This window comes from Parasteatoda tepidariorum, chromosome 5 (genome assembly GCF_043381705.1).
Source record: "Parasteatoda tepidariorum isolate YZ-2023 chromosome 5, CAS_Ptep_4.0, whole genome shotgun sequence".
In the NCBI taxonomy this organism is placed as follows: Eukaryota; Metazoa; Arthropoda; class Arachnida; order Araneae; family Theridiidae; genus Parasteatoda; species Parasteatoda tepidariorum.
The window spans coordinates 49508000-49532809 of record NC_092208.1 but is presented as its reverse complement, the minus strand read 5'-3'; the positions used below and the strand labels follow the sequence as shown (position 1 = coordinate 49532809).

Below are 24810 nucleotides of genomic sequence, written 5' to 3'. Positions count from 1 at the left end.
TTTTTAATTTTTTTCCTCTTTAACACAACAACGTAAAGTCATCAAAAAAGTATTTTTTCATACATAGGAAGTTATTATTAGTCATGCATTATGTAGCATTGCGTTAGAAGTTATTATTGTTATTACGAAAATGCATTTTTAAAGAAAAAAATTTATTGATTTACAACATATTTTCCATAAAACGGCACTTTTATTTCTTTAAGAGGATAAGTTTTCTTTTAATAATTCTCCAAAAAGGTTATTAAATGAATATGAAGGGGATGGATGAAATAATGGAAACTGTTCTGCACCAATACATTTTTTCATATTTCTCAATAAATAAAAGAATCCTTTTATAACTTAAGAAGAGTTTAGATCATGCGATCTTATACTTCTCCTTAAAGTTTAAAGCTTTTAGAGGTTGAGGGACTGTCAATAAATTACAAACGGAAAATAGTATTTTTGAACACCCAATGCCAAAAACTGTAGGAATAAATTAGTAACTTGTAATAATTATTTTGGTAATTATATACGATAATTTCAAAAATTTCGTAAACCTAGCTTGATATTTATGGAGAGATTGATATTTTATGAAAAATAATATTCTTTGTAGTATGCTTTTTTGTTATAACTTTAAAAATATTAAATGAAATTAAGTCAAATTTTTGTAGCAATTTAAAATTAACTTGAAAATTATTGCTTTAAGAAATTTGTTTGAAATTGCGCAAAATATGAGTAATTAAGATAATTATTTTATAATGCGCATAAGCAGGAATTTTAAATTTTTTTTCTCATTGTAATGAATCGTATTTGGCAGCTTAAAAAAGAAAAATCCGACTTGAATATCTTAAAAATTTAAAAAGTTCCAAGCAATTTTCAAAGTAGTTTTTATACTTTTTAAAAGAAATTAAAATGATAAGAGGTTTTCCACATATTTTATTTTGTACTATTAAACAAGATTTATTAAAAATGGCTCCGGCAATGTTGGGGATCATCCTCCATTAAAGCATCTTTTCTTTCACCTGTTTTCTTTCCTTATACAATCATATTTTGATGTATAAACGCTTATTATGAGGAATTATCGTGTTATTTAATTTTGTCTTATGATTAAAAAATAATATTTAATAAATAAAATAATTTACGAAAATAATATTTAAGATATTCAAATCGAACTTTTTTATTAGCTGCTAAATACAATTCTCTACTAAATTTTGAGAAAAAAGTTTCATATTTTTCCTGCACATGTGCAGTATTAAAAAAATACTTTGATTTCTAGTATCTTACGCAGTTTTAAATAAATTGTTCTAAAATTTTAAAGAAATAATTTTTCTATTAATTTTAAATTGCTCTAAAAATTTTGTTTAATTTTATTGAATATTTTTAAAGTTATAACAAAAATCCGTTAGACAAAAAAATAATTTTCTATAAAAATGTCTACATCTCTATAAATATCTAAGCTAAGTTTACGAAATTTTGCGCAATTATCGTATATAATAACCAAAATAATTGTTACAAGTTACAAATTTATTCCTACATTGTGTTCAAAAACACTATTTCCGGTTCGTAATTTATTATCAATCCCTCAAATCTCTAAAGCATTAAACTTCATAGAAAATTGTGAGAAATCGCATGATATGAATACTTCTCAAGTTATAAAACAATTCCCAATTATTTCTTGAGAAATATGATAAAATATATTAGTACAGATGTGTTTCCACTATTTTGCCCAACCCTTGTGTATTAAAAATATTTATTAAGAATTATATGTTACACTATTAGAAATTTCTCGGGAAAATGGTTAAATAGCAATTTTTTTAACTGTAACCTTACCATATTCAAACAAAAAAGTCAAAAAACCATAAATAAAATGATAATCAAATACTATTAAACAACAAAAATTTTATCTCACCAACTAAGCCCACCTAACGAAGTCACTTAGTTCCTTGCAACTGCGAACATTATTATAGCCGAGAGGGCTAATCTGTCAGTCTCGTGACCTACAGAACTTGGGTTCGTGTCTCAGCGTTCACACCACAATATTTCCTCCACTCCCTTCAACACATGAAGAGAATTCAATGTCCTACACTCGCCGATTTGTGTCATGCAGTCTCCAATGCCATTTCCGAACAAAAAGTCTATCTCTTATGTCCAGTTAAATTTCTTTTTTTTACGGTATTGAAGCTATAGCTGTAAATGGTTAAAAACCGTATAATATTGCATTCTTGGTGTTATAACCATACTAGTTGCAAACGGTTTCAAAACCGTGAAAGTAAAATACATTCCTTACCATAAACTTTACAGTAAATCGGATGGACAGACTGCTGCCTTAATTTTACCATAATTTTATAATTAAAATACTAACAGTATAGAATTAGCCTTAAACATCTACTTACTTTTTTTAATGAACACTTTTACCATTGGCGTAATTTTAAAACATTTCTCTGATATTCTATTTCAAACTTTTATTAATAAATTAGCATCCTTCGATGGCCAGTCGATTCGCCCTCTCCTGGGCCTTGTTAAGGGTTTGTGAACGGGCAATCATCCAGGACTAGCGAAAATGAGTTTCTTCACGAGTTCAAACTAATTAAATTCTAAAATTGAAACAATTCATAATATTTTATGAATTTAAAATGTTTACAGTGTTGCAATGTAACTCAATTATAGTTGTAACTTTTCAATGCTACTTTTAAATATATAATGTTTTAAATTCACTACAACAAATTGCCGCAGTGGCTAAATGGTTAAGGTACCCATCTGATATTTTGTAGAACAAGGGTTCAATTCCCGAAGACGGCTTAAAGCATATCCTGCTTCAGATTGATGAGTGGGGTGTAAAGGCAGTTGTTGTGCAATGCTAACCGATCAAGACAAAATTTTCTGTACTTTAACAATAAACAACAACATTCGTTATAAATAGTTTAATAAAAAATTTGAGCTATTTCATCTAACATTGGGAGTGAAAGGAAATTTTACATATTTATTTCCTTTAAAAAAAAAAATCTGAAATAAATATGTAATTAGCTCTCACAATTTGAGCAACTTGCAAGCTATTTCTGTTGATGTTATTTTATTTTTCTATTTCTATTATTTTATCTATAGTACAAATAGCTTTTAAATAATTATATTTCACTCAAGTATAAAATTAAAAAATGATTATATAAAAGTGCTTTCGAAGAGGACAATTAATTAATATTAAAAAAATTTAAAAAAAAATTTTTTGTAATACAACATACTGTGTTTCTCTTGATGTGTCTTAAAATCATTGTTTTAAAGTTCAATAAATTTTACATTTTAGAAAATTTAAAATTAAATGGCAAATTTATCTCCTTTTAATATTTTATTCAGGAATAACATACTTCAATATTTGCCCATTTTACAACCATTTAATAAAACTTTATTCTTAACTTTATTAAAACTTTGTTTACACTTTATTCTATAAGAATTGCGCTGAAATATGTTTCGAAAGTTTACATAAATTTTATGAACTGGTAAAGAATCATTTATATTTTATAAAACATTTTTGCCGTAAATACATATACTTCATAATAAATGTTTGATGTAATTTTTACTTCATAATAAATGTTACTTCATAATAAATGTAATACTTCATAATAAATGTTGAATGTAATTTTTAAAAATCGTTTTCAAAAATTAAAGTTAGTAAAAATTGTTTCCAAAAAAAATCATAAATGCCCATTTTCTAAAATATTTAAATACTTCTTTCAAACAGGAAATAACTGAAAATAGTATTTTTATTTTGCTTATTAATTCTTCTTTAATTGTGAAATAAAATTAAAAATCACTTGTAGAAAAAAATTCAATAGTTTCCCCAAGTTTGCTTATTTTTAATTAAAATAACCAATAAGGACTTTTCTTAAAGAACAAATGGTTTTCCTATAGTAATTTGTAAAAAGTATATAATTTGAATTTAAAATAATTTTATAATTTGAAGTAGTTTTTGCTGAAAAAATGTAAAATTTAAACACATCAAGAGGAAAAAGCTTCAAAACCAACAAATCTTTGCACTCGTGATTAAATATAGAATTATGGCTTAGAAAATAAAAATATTTAAAAATTGTTTTCAAAAGTTAAAATTATTAAAAATCGTTTTTGAAAGTTAAAAATTAGCAAAAATTGTTTTCAAAAACTAAAATTAGAAAAACTAATTTCAAAAATTTAAAATGCAAAAACTCGTTTTCTAAAATAGTTAAAAATAATTTTCCAACATCAAATCATCGAAAAAACTTACATTGTTCATTGAGATACTCCAGGTAAGGAGCCTAAAAACCAATTTCTTTCAAAATTCCCAAACGATTGATCTAAAAAGATGGGTTGATTTTTCTTTAAATAGAGAAAAGATGTCCTAAATTTGAGATTTTATCTAATGGACATGGTCAGCGCCCTGCAGCTCCTAATCTCAAACGCCCTATTTTTTTATTTTTATTTTTTTTTAACTTTCGGACACGTTTTTCAAACGGACAGACAACACCCCCAGGGGCCTCATCTACTGATCTTCAAATATTTGATACGAAAGGAAAATCGACATTTTTAGTTTTAGTTTTTTTTTTTTTTTTTACCAGCACTTTTCTAGTTTATATATTGGTTGACTTTCTTTTGTTGGCGATTGTTTCGCACGTTTTGTTTCATTGGTAACTTTTATCAATTATTGAGGTGGATCGAATTACGGACAGATCCGTAATAAACTAGGATTAAGAAATACTTTTGTTCCTCCTTCCTCTTTCGAATATAATGAGAATTAAAAAAAATCGTCTGATAAGGATTGTTTTGTTTCGTATTTATCTTTTGAAGTATATAAAAGAGTGTGAACAAATTGGTTTAATGTCTCTTACTTTTTTCTTCGTTCAATTTTTTTTTATTTGAGTTCAGTAATAAAACAAGATAAAGAAATTCGAGGAAATATATTTTCCACACACATTTTAATGAAATACTGTATTGCAAGTTTTTTCTTTAAATAATAGAAAGCTTTTTCATAGAACCATTAAAAATGTAGCTATAGATTTAAAATGTCGAACTTTTTTTTACACAGTTGTAGTAAATATTTAAAAGAAATAGGATAGCAATTGGTTTTAAGTTCTTGTTAAAACAGTTTTAAAGCTTTAAAGGATTTTTTTCTTTTTTATAAAAAAAAAGGGATAAAATAAAAATTCCAGAATACAATTTGGAAAAAAAAATTTTAATACTTTATATCCATAACATTTTGATTTATAAATTTAAAAAGGAGCTTAACATTTATTTGAAAAGATTTTTTTTTAAATAGAGGCTAATATGAAAAATTCAGAATGCAATTTGGAAAATATTTATCTTTATTACTTTATATCCAAAACATTTTGATTTATAACTTTAAAAACGAATTCAACATTTAATAGCAATTATTCTAAAGAAGTTTTATACATCAAAATGTAAAGCACTCTTTGAAATTTTCCAATGACATGTTTAAACTACATGAAAAGAATAATTTCAGGAAACTGAGGCTGTTAGACATACTTGTCAATGGAAAAATTTCATTTTCTTCAAAGGAAAACATCAGAATGCTTCGAGCACTCAAAACAAGGCGCTCCTTCTCAAGAACAAACAAAAGTTTCATTCATGTTTGGTAGGCCTTGAGAATCCAGAAGAAGAAGAACTTAACCAAAAGTAACAAATAATTCGTAACCGTGTCGATTCTGTAACCGTGAGACAAATCTAGCAACTTGTAACATGGTAAAGAATTTGGCAGTTCGGTCAAATCCAATAACTTTTATTAATTAAATTGTATAAAAATATATTTTTAAATATTAAATTAACACTTTTTATTTTAAAATTTCAAAACATTTTATTTTATTTTAATATTAAAATTACATTATATATTAGTATTTAGCTTGTAGTATATATAGAAGTACCAAACTAAAAGTAATTTGTTTCGTTTCAATACTGCAATTCTTTTCAACTTAAGAAAAAAAATTGCTAGAAAAAGATTATCAAAATTATTTTCGCAATATCACCGAGTATCAAGCTATCAGGATCGGTTGTTTGGTGTCGTGTTCATAGATATAGTTCCTGCAGGACAATGGGATTAGTGGTTCGCTCAGCTTTAGCCCTCTTTGGGCTATCATTTTTAATCATGATAACAACTTTGTTAAAGCTAAAATAATCCCAAACTTGTCCAAAAAAAATGAGAGATTACTGAATTTTTAAAGAAGAAATATATTTTTGAAGAAAAAAACTTAATTAATAAACTTGTACTAAGAAATGCATCGCAATTTATATTTCAAATAGTAAAACTCTTTTAATTTAAAAAAAAATTAAACTAGGTTTGGAAAGAGAGAGTTAAAATACACAAATATTGAAAAAAAAAGGCATTTTTGCCGGTTCTAACTTTTCAAAAAGTGTATAATAGTTTATTTTTTAAATTTTTAAAAATCTTAAAGCGATAAATGTTTAGTAGTTTTCTCTTTGTAACATATTTCACAGTTGCATTACTTTAAATGAAAGTGTACGTTTAAATTTTCTTTTAATTCCGGCACAGCGTACTAACACGCTTGCGAAGAGCTACTCTTTCATTTTATCTACATTAATATACGAAGATCTGCGGAAATAAAGAAACAATTACCTTATTAACTTTTGATTTAATAATGTGATTTTTTTTTCATGTGGTGTTGTTTGTCAGACAGCTCATCATAGGTATATTTGTGTCCCTAAACGTAAAGGGCACAATACAAAATAACAAACTCTTAATTAACTTTTGAATACATTGTGGGATTTTCTCGTTATATGTACGACTTAAGAGTCGTATCTTTAAAAATCGATATCTCAGGAACTATTCGACCGATTTCCTTCAAATTTGTATTTTGCTATTTAAAATTACAATTTTTAAAAATGATGGCAAAAAATTATATACCTTACAATTCAAAACTTTTTCGTCTATTATTAACTGAAATAATGAAAAATAATGGATATTTACTAAAAGTTGTGGTAAAGGTTATATTTTGCATGGATATGTTTGGATAAACGAAATTTATAATTGTGCGTGAAAATGTTTCAATTCGTTTAAAAAGCTCTTGAGATATGGTGTAATACGCAAGAAGTAAAATTAACATTAAGGTATCCAAACTTTAGACCACTGTACTGAACAAATTATTGTGATCATATTTCCCAGATTACGGCTACCCCCCAATACTTTAGGGATCAGAAATCTGAATCCGCCGGAAAAAGAGTTCTATTTATTCAGAGAAAATAAGTTTTTTGTGCCTGATTTCGTCAATCATCTAATCAAAATATCATCTGCGTGTTAAAATATCATCCGCACTAATTAATTAGCACATTTGAAGTCACCCCTTTGAACTTTTAAGATTGAGTCCTGGAACATGAGATCCGATCATTAGATCATAAGTTATTCAGGGTAGTCCGTTTTTTATTTTGCGCACAGTACAATGCATAACGTAATAACTATCAGTCTTAATGTCCTAACTTTATATGTGCTGCTTAATTAGTACAGACAGTACAGGTACTAAATCAGACGCAGAAAAGTACTTTCTCTGAATAAACATTCATTTTTCAAAGGATTTGGACTTTTGATGAATATATGAGTGTTCGCTACAATCTGGAAAATTTGGTCTTAACAGTTAAAATATAAAAGCGGTCGAAAATTTAAGCCTCTTAATGTTAATTTCACTATTTGCGCATTTCATCATCTCAAAGAAGTCGTAATTTTAAACTGTTTAACACTTCAAATAGTTCCAATAAAATAAATTAGATTTCTCTTTTAATTGATATTTGCGTATTTAGTTTTCTACATAAATTTAGAATTTTGTTTTATAAAATTACGAAAATTAAATAAGGGTAAAAGTTATTATGCATTAAAATTCAAAATTTTTATATCATTTGATAAAAAAAATAACAAATATAAGTAATTTTCTACTCGGATATCTTTGGATAAACAAATTTTATAACTGTATGCAAAGAGTTTTTATTCGCTTCATTAGTTCCGGAAATATGGAAATTTTCATAGAATTCACAGAAAATTTCTCATGCGGACACATCCAGGAAAAATAGTTTAAGAATTTAATGATTCAAGAATGATTTATAAAATCATTTTTCTTATAGTATGTCTGAAATGCATTTTTACTAGCATACATCAAAATATACAAATTACATTTTAATAATTAAAAAGTTAATAAAAATCTTATTTTTAATTAAATAATGTTTGAGGACAAAAGAAAATAACAAAGAGTTCTAGTGTTTTATAATTTTTTAATTTTCCATTATTATTTTTTTTTCTGCTATATCTTCTCAGTAGCAAAAAAAAATAAGTTAATTCTAGCTTTAAATTTAAAAATATGCAACTTAACTTTAGTACTTAGTTTATGAATTGGGGTGGATTTAATGTAACACATAACTAGCATTACTTGTGATTGTTTAAAATTAAAAGAAATTAATAACATTTAAGAGCAAAGTATAATTTTAAAAAATATTAAAAAAAGGAGTAGAAATACAAAATATGATTTTATACAAATACATGATGTAATTTTAAATAAAAGTAAAGGGGATAAAAGTGCCCACATGTTCCCCTGTCTAAACTGTTGGAAATTGTAACAATTCTCCATATTTTGATGGTCAAGAATTCAAATCCAAAAAAAATTTGTGTTTATTCAGAGAAAAAGAAAAAAACATTTTTGAGTCAAATTTCGTAACTTAAAATGCCCTCTGCTCTATTTAATTACCATTTTAAAGCTTAGACCTTCGAACCATTAAGTCCTAGAACGTGAAAATCCGATCATTAAATCAAAAGTCATTTAGCTCAAAATTTCATTTAGCGCACTAAGTACTTAAGAAACTCATGTTCTGTTTAGTCCACTAGTCTATAATCTTCGCAAAACATGCACACGAAACTGTTAGAAATTTACAGAGTAGAACAATAATACTGTACAAACTTGGTGCATCCTTAATATGGTGCTAAATTGTAGTTGCACCACGTCAACGTACTTCATAAACATTGCTGTACGATACTAAGTTTAAATTTGAACAGAAGCATTGTTCAATCTTAAACCTCACAAATTTTATAGCACTGCTTATTACGACTTAAGGTATTGATATGGTTCAAAGCAGAACCGATATTTCTATGATCTTATAATACATATTTAAATATATCTGAAACAAATTTCGCAACTTTATGGAACAATAAACACAAAAGTATAGTGCGTTATCTTCCAATTAAAATTTAATTCGAGGAAGTACCTATAATCTCAAACCCTGGCGGCTGCAATGGTTTAATAAATAATAACTGTTATGAAACAGAAAGCCTAAGGTCATGAAGAAGTGCTTTATCGTCTTCCAAAATTAAAACTTTCGATTTCAATCAGTCATCTTTTTCTTCCCACCTTATTTCCTACTGTAGTGAAATTTTATTTTGTCCCCATTTCCAGTTATCATTTCTACACCGATAATTACTACGACCAGGAAAACAAATACACGCATCCGTACTTCATATACTTAAAAATTTCGTTTTCGCAAAAACGTGATAATTGTTTAGCACCTGTATCTCAAGGACGTTTGAAAAATGTGTATGTTCTACATTTACAGGCCCTCGTAATTTATGGAACAAAAAAAAGCGAAAATCGTCACGATCGGTAGCCGTGTTAACTTGTATATTATGCCTCTGGAGGAAATATTAAAAAGCAATTTTTTCGTACTAAATACAATTAATAGGTTACATGGGGTAATCCAAGATAGGAAAAATTGATATTTAGAAGGAGATAACACGAAAACGGAATGGAAGATACATTGTTATGTTATCATTAATTGTATCCCAACTTAATTTATATTTTAACTAATTTAATTTCGTATTTATTTTAACTCAATTATTTGTTTAATTGCCCTTTTTCTTTACTTAAAAAGTCGGGAGTTAAGATAAATTATTGTTTTTGGAACTTCTGCTGGTAAGAGCGATTTATGTTTCCTGTGCAACTGTGAGAAAAACCCAATTTAAGGAGTTATTATAACCTTTGACCAGTGGGTTGTTCGATGAACTCCGCTAGAAAAAGAAAAGAAAAATCAGGATTGGTTAAAATTATTTAAGTTTTGATTGGAGCTTTACTGTTAATCTAAAATAATCTAAGATAATTGGGTTTTGACTTTTGAAGGGGTGGATTTTTAAAGGACGATAAAAATAAAAGAAATTCCTGGGGGTGGGGGTGATGTGAGAAAGAAAGTGAAAATGAAATGAGTTAAGTTGGTTAATGAGGAAAAAGAACTGAGTGGAAATTGTATTAAAGTTAGTCAAATAAGTGGAGAGAATAAAATAGAAATAAGTAGTAACGTTGATAAAAATGATGTGTATGTATTTCTAAAACAATGAATGAAAGACAACGAAAAAAAAAATGCAGTTTGAAGGTCTACAAAGAGGTAATTAAGCATTTTCCTTTCCAATCTCGTGTATGTTCTTTAGAAATGATAATTCTTTTTCTGTTTAAGTAATTGATTGTAATACCTTCTTTTCTACATTAAAAATTTTAAATTTGAATAAAAGGTATATTAGTTTCTACGTTTGGGAATTCTAATCTTTTTCGTGGTCTCTTATTTTAACTACTATTCCTGGCGGCAACGTAATAACATATATTCCTTCAATTTAAAATTGCAAGATTTGCAAAGAAAAAATCTGGATCTTTTTTTTTAAATCTTTTATCTTTTTTACTTATAAAAAATTAAGCATATTGGAACAAATATTTATCAATTAATTTGTCTCAGGGATTTGGAGTCGATAACAATTTTACGAGAATCGGAGACGAGAAAAAATTTTCTAGTCCGGTTTATAATTCCGGTTCATTAAAATTTAAGTCTGATAGATAAAAACAAGAAAAAAAAGTTTCCGATCGAATGAAAATAATTTAAACATAAATATTTACAATTATTTAAAAAAAAATATTAAAAACAAAAATATTAAAATCATTAATTAAATTAATAACTTATAGGACAATTCTAAAGCAGTCGAACTCAGAAATAATTAGCGGAAAACTGATGATGTTTTAAAAGCTGTGGGTTAAATATGGATATCTGAAAATCGCCTTTCCTTCGAGGTGAGCTTTAGCTGCCATAGTATTGTTTTGAGCAGTGTAATAATAATAGATAGAAAATAGAACCTAAATAAGGATTAAGACACTTAAATTAGTATAATCAAACAGGTAAAATTGTTCTACAGATATTGGGTCCAAAATCACAACTTTTGAAACAACTTTCAGCTTTTTCTTTTTTTTTGTGTGATGTAAGAATTGATCTATTATGTAATTTATATCTATACAATTATTAATAATTATATAATGATATACTAATTATTATATATATAAGCATTAAAAAAAGTAGGCTTCGTCTCCTCAGAAAAAAAAGTGTTATAGAGAGGGAAAAAAATACTTAGTTGGAGATTTTCCGCTTTTGTTGGTGACCCATTGCGACATAAGTTACACTCAGATTGCTTGATATCAATTCCTTAAAAATTTCATGTCATAAGTCAGGAAAAAATTTTCTTTATTTTCTTTGCATCAGAATTTGAAGCCTTAAAAAAAATTTGGTTATATATAGATAGATATTTCCATGGAGCTTTTCCATTCAAAATAATATGAGTTAAACAATGAAGAAATATGCCTCCTTGATAACCATTATCTTTTATTACAAAAAAAACGAAACATTTTTTAAGCTTATTTTATTCTCTTATTTTTTTTCCTTGTTTGCCAGGTTATAGTTCTAATTTAAAAAAAATTAGTTTATTGCGGCGCGTTCCGTCTTATTTTTCATTCGTTATGACAGGTTATTTGAATGATCAATAAAAACGTGATAGCAAAGGCGGACCGCTTCACCAGATTAATACTTCTAATCTGAAACCACATGTTTATTTTGTTTATAGTTATAATTTTAAAACGTTTAGCTATAAATCTAAAAAAATTAAAATCAAATAATGTGAATGAAATTTGAATAATATGAATGATAATAATGGTAAATGAAATTTTAAAAATAAAAAGGTTTTGAACTAAAATTCAAAGTTAAGGGAGAAATGGTACATATTTCTTGCGGGGAACAGTAAAAAGTCGCCCTCCTATCATTGACATCAATGATGCTTAAAACTGGCATCATTTTAATTGGAGCAGTTTTAATAGGTATAAAATATTTTAAGAGCAAATTTGGTGCCTATAACAGCGGCACCAATACTGCACATTTTTGTGACAGATTTTTTTTATAGCCCCACGAAGATAGGAGAAAGTAACTTAGTGGTGGTAAATTTTAAATATCATGAGTTGCCTTGAGCAACAGCATCATGCTAGATGATACTGAATACAGTTAATCTTTATTTTGATGAAATGAACAACTAAATACATGTTTTACTTAATCTAATAACGTAAAGCCACCGAGAAAGGCAACAAATAGTAATACATGAAAAACATAAGAATTATTTTGTCTTTAAGTTTTGTGCACGATTTTTTAGTATTGTTCAATACTAAATTATTGATGCTTTCTACACCCCGTACTAAGAACAGGTATTCAGCTAGTAATAAATAAAATATGTAGTAACTTACTACTTAAATATGTTGAAAGAATTCTACATTTTGTTGCATATTTTATGATACCTTTTTCTGAAAAATAATTCTTTTTAAAAACCTTAATTAAAGATAACACTTAATGTAGAAACAATTCTTTTTTTTTCGAGTTTGGCTTAGAAAAGGATTTTAAACTTTATTTATGAATAAGATTTTAGTAACAAAAATGAAAGAAACTCTGATAAGTTTCTCTAGAAAATTGGTAATTTTTCTTCAATGTATTATCCATAGCTGCGAACTGCTGAAGATATTATTTCTGTATTTAAAACAGTATCAAAAACAGAGATTTTATATTTCATTCTTGCTTCGATAAATTTGATTTAAAAATATTTAAACATCTATAAAAGACGTTATAATTATTCGATGAAATTTTCGACTGCTGGGAAAATTTTAAATTACAAATTATCATTTTTAAACAATAAATTTTACTTATAGATGAGATTTAATACATGGAAAAAGAAACATTACTGCAAATAAATAATGCATAACCTCCTTAAACGTAAGCGTAAAAATCTAAATCTATTCTCAGATTTGGCAACACAAAATTTTAGCGAATTACTTATAACATTATACACTTCGAATTTTTTAAAAATTTCTGAGTGATTGAGATGTCGTGAATTTTCTTCAATTCTTATTGTCTGATTTGAAAAATAAACTAAATAACGAATACTAAACTTTTATAATTTCCATAAATATTGTGCTGATTTTATCTTTAAATTGTAACAAGACAAGAATTTACAAATTGCAAAAGTCATAGAAGTTTCTTTATTTCAAACATAATAAATAGAAACAAATGAAAGCTCAAATAAACAGTAAAGTAAATAAATAATACAAAGAAACTAATAAAGAAAAATTTAAGCATTCCATAATTTCATTTTAATGCAATATATAAATAAAAAAATTCATCAACTAATAGTAAAATAAAAATGGTCTATGTAAATTTTGTACAACCTACTTTAAAATGTAAAACACTTTGAATAAATATAGAGCATTAAAATTAAAAGTTTGTTCACTAATAATTACAATTTTAACTAATAGTTCAAATTTTTTTAAAAATATAAGCTCGTTCATGAAAATTTTTTCAGGCAAAATCCAAACTGAAAAATTTGTGAAACTGAAACTGGAGTTTTTCTTCCTAACTATTTTAATTTAATATTGTCAGTAAAAAGATAAATTTATCAACAAAATTATTTATGTACATAAAAAATATCAACTTTTAAATCCTCTTTCTGCATACCTCATGATATAATGCCATTTTTATGTATAGGTTTCATGCAGCGTTTCTATTCAAGAATAGTTTTGCAAAAAAGGAAAATATTTAATGTATTCTAATACATAACATGCCAATTATTAAAATAAACAATGAGAAGATTTTGTTTGAAATGATTCAAACATAAATACTTTTTTCAAACAATATAAACTCATTACCTACAAGGGCTGTTAATAATTCTGTGTAATTCTCTTCTGACAGAAGTCTACTGTTTTTTTTATTCAGGCAGTGAAAAATGAATGCATGTGTCATGAATCACATGTTATCTTTCTCTTTATTTATTTTTATTTGAAATATTTCTAAAGCAGTTTGGATAATTTTTTTCTAAATTAATATTTTAAAAATAAATAAATATTTTTAAATAGGAAAATAGGCTCAAAAAACTTGATTAAAACTGGACAGGCTATGAGAGTTCTGATTATTTTTTGTAAGAATAATATGTTTTTGGAATTTGCATTTGATCAAAAATGCAAGCATTAGCAAATTTTCAACAAAAAAAAAATTTATAACCTTCTTAAAATTAATTCTGACATTTTTAAAAAAACTATTTTAACACACAGATTTATCAAACAGCCCTTCTTTAAATATCTGTATCATTTTTAAAAGACTGTCATATTAGGTTGGTGCAAATAAATAATTTTGTTTTTGATTAATCTTAAAAAGCAACAAATTTGATAAAATTACATACTTAATATTTGAAAGCAAGATTCCTGAAACTGAACGTAAAAAAAGAAATGCAAACTGTATTAGATAAAATAGTATTAGATACAAGTGTTTAACCTTTAAATAAGTGATGAGTATTTCATATAAATTATACAAATTTAAATATAAATGTTAAAATAAATATTATTCCATATACAGAGTATTATGGTAAATATATATATAATATATATAAACTCTTCAGAAAGAAAAAAATTTAAACCGAAATAAAATAATATTTTTTAAAAAGAAATTATTCTAAGAACATATAATATTAATACAGCTTAAATTTTAAATAAGACTTGAGTTATTTAAAAAAGAATAAAACACACTAAGAAAAGAAGTCCATAAAATCATAAACACATAGAATATTTAAAGAACTAAATTAAACAAAATCTACCCACCTCTTGCAATTCAAAATTATTTTTTAAAAATTTTGGACATTATAAATAGTTAAAATAGCATTTTAAAAATTTATTGCAGCAACATACGAAAATAAAAAATAAAAAAATACATTATTATTACATGGTTACATTAACAAGTTATATCAATTTTATAGCAATATCCTTAGTCAGACTGCATAATCAGAAAAATAAAACAAGATATAAAACAATAATTAGAATATCTGAATATATATAATTACAATATTGTTATTTTGTTATTTTTATATGAGTGTGACAGTCAGAAAAAAAGGAAAAACATTTCATGAACAAAATAACAAAAATAATTATTATATTTTCTTCATCAAAATAACAAAAGAAATCTATATTATTAACAGAAAAATTATAATTATTCGTTTAAAACAATTGAGCAAATTTTTAAGTACAACAGCCCAAGAGGCAATTACAAAATGTCAATCATTTATTTACATATAATATAAATATAATCTGTAAACTCACAATAGTGCATTAAGAATCAAAATAAAAATGTTTTAGGGTACTTCATAATAAGTAGTAAAAAGTATAAGAGATTGAAATTAATAACCTGTGGAATTTATTTTAAATTGAATTTAATTGTCAGACTATAGGCAATAATTTCATTTTGAACTGGATTACATATAGAAAATAAAATGATCCACTTTCATGATGCTACTTTTCTTACTACAAAAAATTAAAAATATTTATATGCTCCAACCTAATACTGATAAATAAAAAAGGTACAAGAATTTTAAAATCTCTCAAATTAAGTGCTTATGCTTATACAAGAAAAATAAACTAAATTCATAAGTTACTTTGAAAACATGAGCATATTACCCTATCCAAAATCAACTAAAATTTGCACAAACAAAAGGTGAAAATACAAAATAGCATGAAGTGTAAACAAAGTGTGCTTAACAACATCTATAGCTAAAAAAACAACAAATCCTTCAATTTGTAAAATAGTCGTAAATCTTATTTTTTCAAGAGTTGGCAGTATCAGGACTTTCTTCAGCTTTTCTGAAATCAAGAGAGGCAGAGTTGATACAGTAGCGCTTCCCAGTTGGCTTGGGTCCATCATCAAACACATGGCCAAGATGGGCTCCACACTTTGAGCAAGAGGCTTCTATTCTTTTCATATCTGGTTGCATAGTTAGGAGAAGAAGATTACAACTAACTATAAGAGAAGGGCATCACAAGGGAACAGAAAAAAAGAAATGTATCCTTAAGTGTTTATCTTGAAACCAGTTAGTAATCTACATCTACTGCGTTAGGTTTTTAAAGCTAGCTTCAGCATGCAAGATATACAGTGTCCCAAAACTCATGGCACATATGTTAAGGGGAGATAGAAAACAACTAGACAAGTACAAATCACCATACAACCCATAGTCCTATCGCACTAGAGGGCATAGACTTTCCTTCGGGATCTGCACTTTAAATTTCATATCTGAACTTTTTTTCGTGGGGTCATATGAAAAGCCTCATCTATGAGGATAGTCCCATAGAATGGCTCAGGAGATAGAGTGTCAGCCTTCCAATGAGGTGAACCGGGTTTGAATTCCAGCAATGATTGGTCAATACGAATTTCGCAACTGACTTGCACCGACCACAGTGCTGACATAAAATATCCACAGTAGTAGACTGATCATGGGTTAGAGTCCCTTTGCTGTCGGGCTAACAATGGGAGGTTTTCATGGTTTTCCCCTCCACGAAATTCGGAGAGGATCATGATTTCATGGTTTTCCTCTCCACATAACGAAAATGCAGGTTATTTCCTTTAAAAAGTCTTTCACAAAGACAAATTTCTCCTAATACTTTATACTGGAGTTCCCTTGTCTTCTGGATTGTGCTCAAAATCACATGGCTACAGAGTTGAACATTAGTAGTTGTAAACCCAAAAAGTTGAGTCGGCTGTTCAACGATGGTTATAAAATAAAATAAGATATTTCCATAGATTCTACTCAAGACATTGTAGCCCGGATATCTGCAGCTGCTGACACCAAAAGAGAGAAGCGTGATTTTTTTGCGTGATTCGGTGATCATTCCTACAACAATGTGAAGCCTGCATTAATGTTAGCGGCAGCAATTTTGAGCAGTTCCTGTGATGGGAAATTGGTGTAGTTTAAATTAATTTTATTGAATAAATTGTTTTTCTTCATTTTATTGGTTTCTTTTTATTCTATATCTGTCTTGTTTCCCAACATTTTGTGACACAGCATTTTCCATGTTCTAGTGCTTGACGACTTGCATTCAACCATGGATTGTATGGCGATTTGTGCTTTTCTAGTTGTTGTCTTCTATCACACCCTAACGCATGTACTATGAGTTTTAGGACACCCTATATAGATTTTTTTAATTAATTATTTTCTTTTAATATTCTTCACTGTTTATTATCAAAATTTATTTTTAACTACATCTATTTTGACAACTCTTTTTTTCCCCGATATAGTTTAAGGGGATACCATAAACACTTTTAAAAAATTAAACAAAAAAAAAGATGAGGAAAAAAACATAAAACTAATAAATTTAAGCCAATGAAATATTTATGGAGGTATGAAATATTAATTTTCATAAAACTTACTATAATTTTCCCAAAACTTAAAAGTTATAAATTGTTGACATTATATTAAATACACTATTAAAAAAAACTAAACATTTTCTTTTCTGATTCAACAATGAAATAAGTAAACCGTTCCCATAAAAATCTGATTAAAAACAAAAATACAGAATTTTTAAAATGTTTAAATTGTATTTTAAAAAATAACAAAAACTTAATCATGAAAAAGAATGCTATATACATTTACATTAAGAACAAAAAATTATTACTGTACAATTGCATACATACAAATTTATAAAAACATACACATAAAAATTATAATCTAATATACTTGAATTAATACTCTTTTAAGCAACCAAATTAAACTGAAAAACTAAAATAAAACTGAAAAACTAAAATAAAATTTTATGCAAAATACATAAACAATTATTTTTGAAGGATTCAGTTTAACCAATCTAGTAGGTTAGTACCAATAATAAAACAAGAAATGTGCTTTTATTAAGTATGTAAGCTAATAGTGAAAATAAATCCAACTATCAAATTGAATTTAAAAATCAAATATTTACTAGCAAAAGTCAAATCAGGTTTTTAATTTCCAATACGACTTGTATTTAGTGCTTGATTATCATAAGGCACAAGAGGACCAGGTCTAGGGCCCCCTAAATGTTACAAATAATTTCCTTTCGTGGTTCTTTTTTCAAGAATTGTTTGTTAAAATTATGAGTTAACAAAGAATGAAATAGATACAAGCCTAAGTTTATTAATATATCATAATTTATTTATGTTATAAATTATTTAAAAACGCTTCATTACTAAACAACCGGGAAATTTTGATTTAAGTAGCGACCAGAGGGCTCCTGTCAGTTCTGTCCCTAGGGCCTCCACATTTTTACATCAGGCCCTGCTTCTATTAGTCTTCACACATATGAGTATTAATTACTTTTAATATTTCTACATTACAAAAATCCAATATTTAAGAATTTCAAAAAGTTAATTAATAACATTTTTTGAATTCAAAAGTAAAATTACCCGATTAAATATCACATTCGACAAAGGCATCTTGAATAAAAAATGCTCTGCACAGCGGTTTCAATATTTATGTATAAAGAGGAAAACCACCTTTCTATGAAGATAAGTAAACGAGGAGAGTATTGAACTCAATATGAGGCACACAGCTGAAGAGTTAAGAAAAATAATCCGTTTCTCTAGGAGGTCAACTACAACCTGCAAGGGGTTCATGTCAAGTGAAAAAAAAATTGGGGGTCCATGAAATAAAAGTGGGGTTCAACAATAGTGGATTTCATATAAGCAGGTGATGACTTAATTTTGGCATTTCGTGAATGGAATAATCAACATACACTGATAGTATCTATTTACTTACATTATATTACCTTATAATATAAAGACATTTATCTATCTACATTCTACATAATTTATAAAAGTAGCTATGAAGAAAAAATTTTATTAAAATTTAAGTTATTAGGATTATTTTTTGATTTACGAAACTGAATTATTATAAACTAGCAGTTGTCTGCAGCTCCAACTGAGTACAATTTTATTTTCTCTGTGTGTAAATTTTTGTTTTGCAACAAAAAAGTATTTTTCTGCGGTAAATTGTAGTCCAGCAAGTGTGTCAACTCTTTAGCCAGCTTGACCTCCAATTTTTAACTGCGCACAAGATATGGGAGATTTATTGCTTAGTTTTTATGTGAAAACGTAATTAACAGACCAACAATACACTACGGTTTTGTATACAGACTTATTTCGGAAATTATAATATTAGTAATGGAATACGGGTTTTATAGTGCACTATTTTATTCCATTTACATATTAATAAAATTAAATTAGTAATTTAATTAGTTTGAATTTAATTAATAAATGTATAAAATTAACATGTGCTTTTTCTTAAGTTTTTCACACTACATTTCCTTACAGTTAGAAATTTAAATCTTTCACAGAGAGTAGCACTATACCAGCTGTCAAAAATACATTTGAAGTTGATGAATTTACAAAAAATCAATATCACGTCTACCCGAAACCGAAAAACATGGCAAGGGGTCTACAAGACAAAAAAGTTCAGGAACCACTGCTTTAGAGCTAGGAAGATGCCACGTAGCACTGAGTACAGTAAGCTTTTTAAGGGCAGTTTTGTTCACCAATCATTGTCCAACTCAATGCAAAAATTCTTCCTCTAAAAAACAGCTGATCTAGCTTGACAGCTTATGCATGGGCAATCAAACAAATTATTGCATGATTTGTTTGCCAATTCACAGCACTTCCTACAGACTGTTCAGTCGCAAATTACAATTTATGAAAAAAATATATGATACTAGATGATAACTATTTCATTAAAATAATAGCCTTTGTTTAAAACTATTTTAAATACTTCGAAGACCCTAAAGCAGAAAATGCTCAAAACTTTAACGTATGTCACAAAACAATCAAGGTCCCTGCAGAACAATTTATATATGAGGCAGAATTAAATATATTTGTCCACATTTCTGCAGAACAATTTAGGACTAAGTGGAGAAAGAAATCATTCTTTTCCATTGGAATTTTTTCTTTATTAAGCAAACATTTAAAAATAATTTAATATTTAACTAATAATGGTTCCGTTTTTTTCAGTTTTGGATTGAAAATAAAACTATTCATCAATTAGAAAAATAGTAATAATTTAACTAAAGAGAGTTATTTATTTGATGATAATCATAGAATATTTATAATAATCACAAGTCTTCTGATTGTCGAACATCAGACATAATTCTGCACTTGAATCACAGATAAGATTAACATAAAACTATTATCTCCCTCTGCAGAGGGCATAGCATAATTTAGAGAAACAAAAATTCTATGCACATAAAAGAAAACCATTGAATACTCAAACTCAGAGTGAGGCAGAAAAATAAAAAAATACTTAAAAAACTAATGAAATAAAATTCTTATTATTTTGTTCTAATTTCACTAGAATAAAATAATATTAATTTTATTTATTTATTTATTTATTTTTGTTTAGAAAACTACGACAAGACACTCAGTAATTCTTAGCTCAATATCAGTTAAGACACAAATATATTTAAAAAATATATAAATGTTGAATATTGGTTGTTAGATACTATTTTATTCATATTAGTTTTTAAATTCTACTTAAAAAACAAATAATTAAAAGATATAATTTAAAATAAAATGAAAAAGGAATTTTGACAGCTTACCATGAGTTAAATCATTTTTTAATTTAACATTATCGCTACTAACTACATCAAAAAAGGCAGGCCAGCCACATTTTGACTCGTACTTTGATTCAGAGGAAAAAAGGTCCTGTTTACAAACAACACACATATAAATGCCTTTTTCATGATGATTGCAGTATTTTCCACTAAAAGGTCTGAAACAAAATACAATACTTAAAGATATTTATACATAAAATGCTTCTTAGAAAAAGAAAAAAGGTTTATAAAAAAAAATTCCTCAAAAGGTTTCGACATATATATATATCTATAGATATACATACAGGAGTCTGTCTAGGTTTTACAGAGAGGTACATATTTTGCGAAAATTTAGGCATCGTTTGCGAAAATTATATTAAAAAACCAACACAAAACTATGGTAAAAATATGGATTCATCGTTTCTTACGGGATACAAAAATAAAATTTTAAGAAAAAGTATTTTGTGAAACTACTGTTTTTCCTGAAGTTGAATTTGTGAAGGTTCCGTTAACGGTAGTAAATTTGGCCTGAACAGATCACTGATATATATATATATATATATATATATTTCTACATCACAAAGAACAATAATATTAAAAAGATTTTATAATTTAACAGACTTCATTTAAAAACAATTAGGTTTCCAAAAAAATATTGCAAACAAAAAATAAATATGATTTCTTATTTATGACACATTACTTTAACTGTTGCCTTCCTACAGATATAAATAGTAATGTTACAAATTAAAAATGCAAACATAACAACTAGAAAGTATTAAATCATTCATGCTATTTTACAGGGGTGATTGTGAGCCCAAGTCAAAATTCCGGAAAATTTCTCGAGTAAAAAAAAAAAGTTTAAATCAAAAAAAATTTAAACAAGGTTTTTTCCTTTTTAGCAATATTTCTTAGTTTACTTAAAATATATTTAAAATTTTACACATACCTATGATGACCTGGAGAAGTAATTGAAATTTACAAATATGTCTTTCTTTCTTGAGTTTATCATTATAATAACTAATTACTGATACAAAATGAATATTAATCTTGAATATAAGCTTATAAAGTATCTTTCTGGCTCGTCCTTACAAACAAATAAATTAAACTGTGCTTTTAAGTTCAACCTTTGAAAATTTGATTTCTGGAAACTTTTGTGATTTTTTGTTCAAGGATTTTTTGAAACCTCTGAACTTTCGATCTTCGGAAACTTCCGGATCACGGTTAGCGAAAAATCCGGATTTTTTCCGGAGCACAATCAGCCCTGATTTTAACAACACAAAAAATTATAATTAGCAGTTGCTTCCATTATCATTAAACTCAAATAATAATAGCATCAAAAATACTTCAAACAGTATAAAAGTTAATGCCTTCTAAAATTAAATGTACCTCCAGAATGAAATTTTTCTTAGTTTAAGCTTCATATTCTTGAAAGGAAAATAAATGAAATACTATCTTAAAAATAGCACAAATGGTATAACACTCAATGGTTAAGTTTACTTCAAAATGAGAAAAAACATGGGTTATTCATTAAAAAGTTAATGTAATGACATTCTAGACTAATAACAAATAAATCTTTTTACCTTTAATATGATATACATTTAAATATAGCAAATATACTTTAATGAAAAAGTTTTAAACTTTATTCAATATCTAAAATTTAAAAAACAATTATTTCCTTAAAATATTTTCTATTGTTCAAAAAAGTTAATCTTACAGACAAAAATGTAATAAAATCAGAAAGAAAAAAGATTTGAGCTTGGGAGATCTTTATTAGAAAATAAAGCTGCTTTATTATGGAATTTAGCGCAAAACTTTAGTTTAGATATAGTAAAATAATTTAAAATAAACTAAAAATTTCTCTACATCAATGTAAAGTTGGGCAATTCAAATATAAAGTTAAGAAGAAATTAATAAATTACCTTTCGGTGTCATTTTCTTGTGTGACCTGATACTGTATTGATGTCAATCGCTTTTTAAGTTCTTGTTTACTGAAGTCAGACCCACAACTATTTCCGCAACATGCCATAGTTCGGAATAAATCTAAAATAATATATAGATTATGGTCTAAATTTTAAGGACTAAGATAATAAATAAAAAGAATAATAGAACCAAATAAGATACACCTTCATTCCAAAGCATGATAATGATGTATTATAAATGATTTTTAGCAATATTATCGTACAAAAAAGTTATAAACTAGAAGACCTGCTTTGAATAAAAATAACAAAAAATGCTGGTGCTTTGAAACATAAATTTTCCAAAATTAATTTGTATAACAGCACATTTAATATTTATCATGATCGATTCTAAAAGCTAACAAAACAAGTAAGTATAACATTAAATTCTAATGAAATTAGGTCAAGAAAATTAGTTTTAATTGCTTACTTATTGTAGGTAGGTGATATAAGATGTATTGTACTAGAAAAATAGGTGTTAGTATGGTAAGCTCAAGATCAAGAAGGTTATAATAAAGGCATAAACTAATAACTAATTATCTGCGACTAAAAACATAATATCAATAAATAATTAAACTAGCAGAGTAAACTTTCGTCCCTTCACTTTTCAATTTAAGAGTTCAATATATGTTTTTGTAAAAGAAAATTTTAAATTTTAAAACCATTCCAATCAACTAAAATCTTACATTTTTGCTGCAATTCAGGCTTCCACTGACTTTGAAAAACAGCTCTACAATAATGTGACCAATAATCAGTTATTTTGTTTCTGGAATAGTGATAGACTACTGGCAGTGTCAAAAGACTCTTGACTATTCGAAAATGCATCAGCTTTCTGAAAAAAAGAATATACTAATTATAAAGAATGTAAAAAATTCACTGCGCACTTAGAATTTTGACAAAGGTTTTACAATTAAAAGCAACCTAAAAATTAGCTAAGTGCTAAAGTAATAACTTATTAATTGAAAGTAAGTAAAAACTTATTTATAAATTGTACTATTATTAATTGTACAATATTATTACTTATTATTGTAAACTTTATACAAATACAATATTGTCAACCTATTACTAAAATGCACAATATTGTTATTTATAATGTAAAAAAAGAACTATCTTTTTAAAAAAATTCTTTCAATATTTTAGATAACCTTATGATGCAAAGTATTTTACCATTAAAAATTTATCCAGAAATCCTGTCATCATTTTTTACTCACTCTACTATTTAACAATAACAGCAAGCATGTTCCAGTAGTTTAGAAACTGCATATGTAAATAAAATAAATAAATGTTGGACAAACCTTTCAGTTGCTAAAACATTGTTTTTAGAGGTAAAAAATGGAAAAAAAATAAAAATTAGATCAACTAAAAACATAAATATAACAGTATTTATGTAGTGCGATTATACAAAATTTAACTAAATTAGAATCTATTGCTAGTGATTTGAATAGTGATTGCTAGAAGTTTTAACTGGTTGATTATAATAATTAATAACTCAATCTTTAACAGTACGCTAGCAAACAATTTTGAAGCTAAACTTTTTACAATTACTTTCTTTAATGCACCGCATAAAGAAACTAATTCATATTCTTGCTTTATTTAAAAGAAATGCTTCATTCATGCTAATTAACAACGCAACTATTGTATTGCTCCGTAAACAAGACAGCTATGTATTGCGTTCATGTCACTTTTTCAAAATTGTCCAAGGAAAAAACACATAAAATAAAAATGCATAAAAAATAAAAAACTATATTTAGAAATAATCCTAGATTTTGAACACCCACGCCACATATTAGATTTTGGTTTTAAATTCACACAAATGTATAGCATAAATCTGTACATAATATCGGAATGAAAAGAAGAATTTTTATTACATTAATAAGACAATTATATATATAGTTGAATAAAGTTAGTTGATGATTGACAGCTTAAGAAAATGAAACTCACTGAAAAATTATCTCAGCTGAAAAAGATACATTTCAATGTTTGCGTCTGTAACTTTTTAATGTTGCCAAGAGTCTCCACTATTTCCCTAAAATTTCAAAAATTATGCCAACTCTATAAGAATCTGATACTAATAGTAAAACGCGTAGTTCCATTTAGTAATTTGAATTATAAAATTAATCATATTTCTGAAACTTATGAGAAGAAAA

The 24810-nt window shown here is 26.5% G+C and overlaps 1 protein-coding gene across 8 annotated transcripts; it reads right to left on the bottom strand.

The window, feature by feature from the left end:
* Positions 1 to 13310: 13310 nt before the first annotated feature.
* LOC107442650 (methionine sulfoxide reductase SelR) lies at positions 13311 to 24733 on the bottom strand. 8 transcript variants are annotated; one of them, XM_016056274.3, is made up of 5 exons: positions 24605 to 24733; positions 23350 to 23495; positions 22628 to 22748; positions 20715 to 20887; positions 13311 to 16089 (listed from the first exon to the last, which is right to left on the bottom strand). In XM_016056274.3, the coding sequence occupies exons 2-5, from the start codon at positions 23486 to 23488 to the stop codon at positions 15932 to 15934; spliced, it is 591 nt and encodes a 196-aa protein (XP_015911760.1). In that variant the 5' UTR covers positions 23489 to 23495; positions 24605 to 24733; the 3' UTR covers positions 13311 to 15931. The 8 variants fall into 8 exon arrangements, with proteins under 8 accessions (XP_015911760.1, XP_015911757.1, XP_015911758.1 ...); XM_016056271.4 differs by having other exon boundaries at positions 13311 to 16125; positions 24605 to 24732; XM_016056272.3 differs by having other exon boundaries at positions 13311 to 16125; positions 24532 to 24650.
* Between the last annotated feature and the right edge of the window lie 77 nt (positions 24734 to 24810).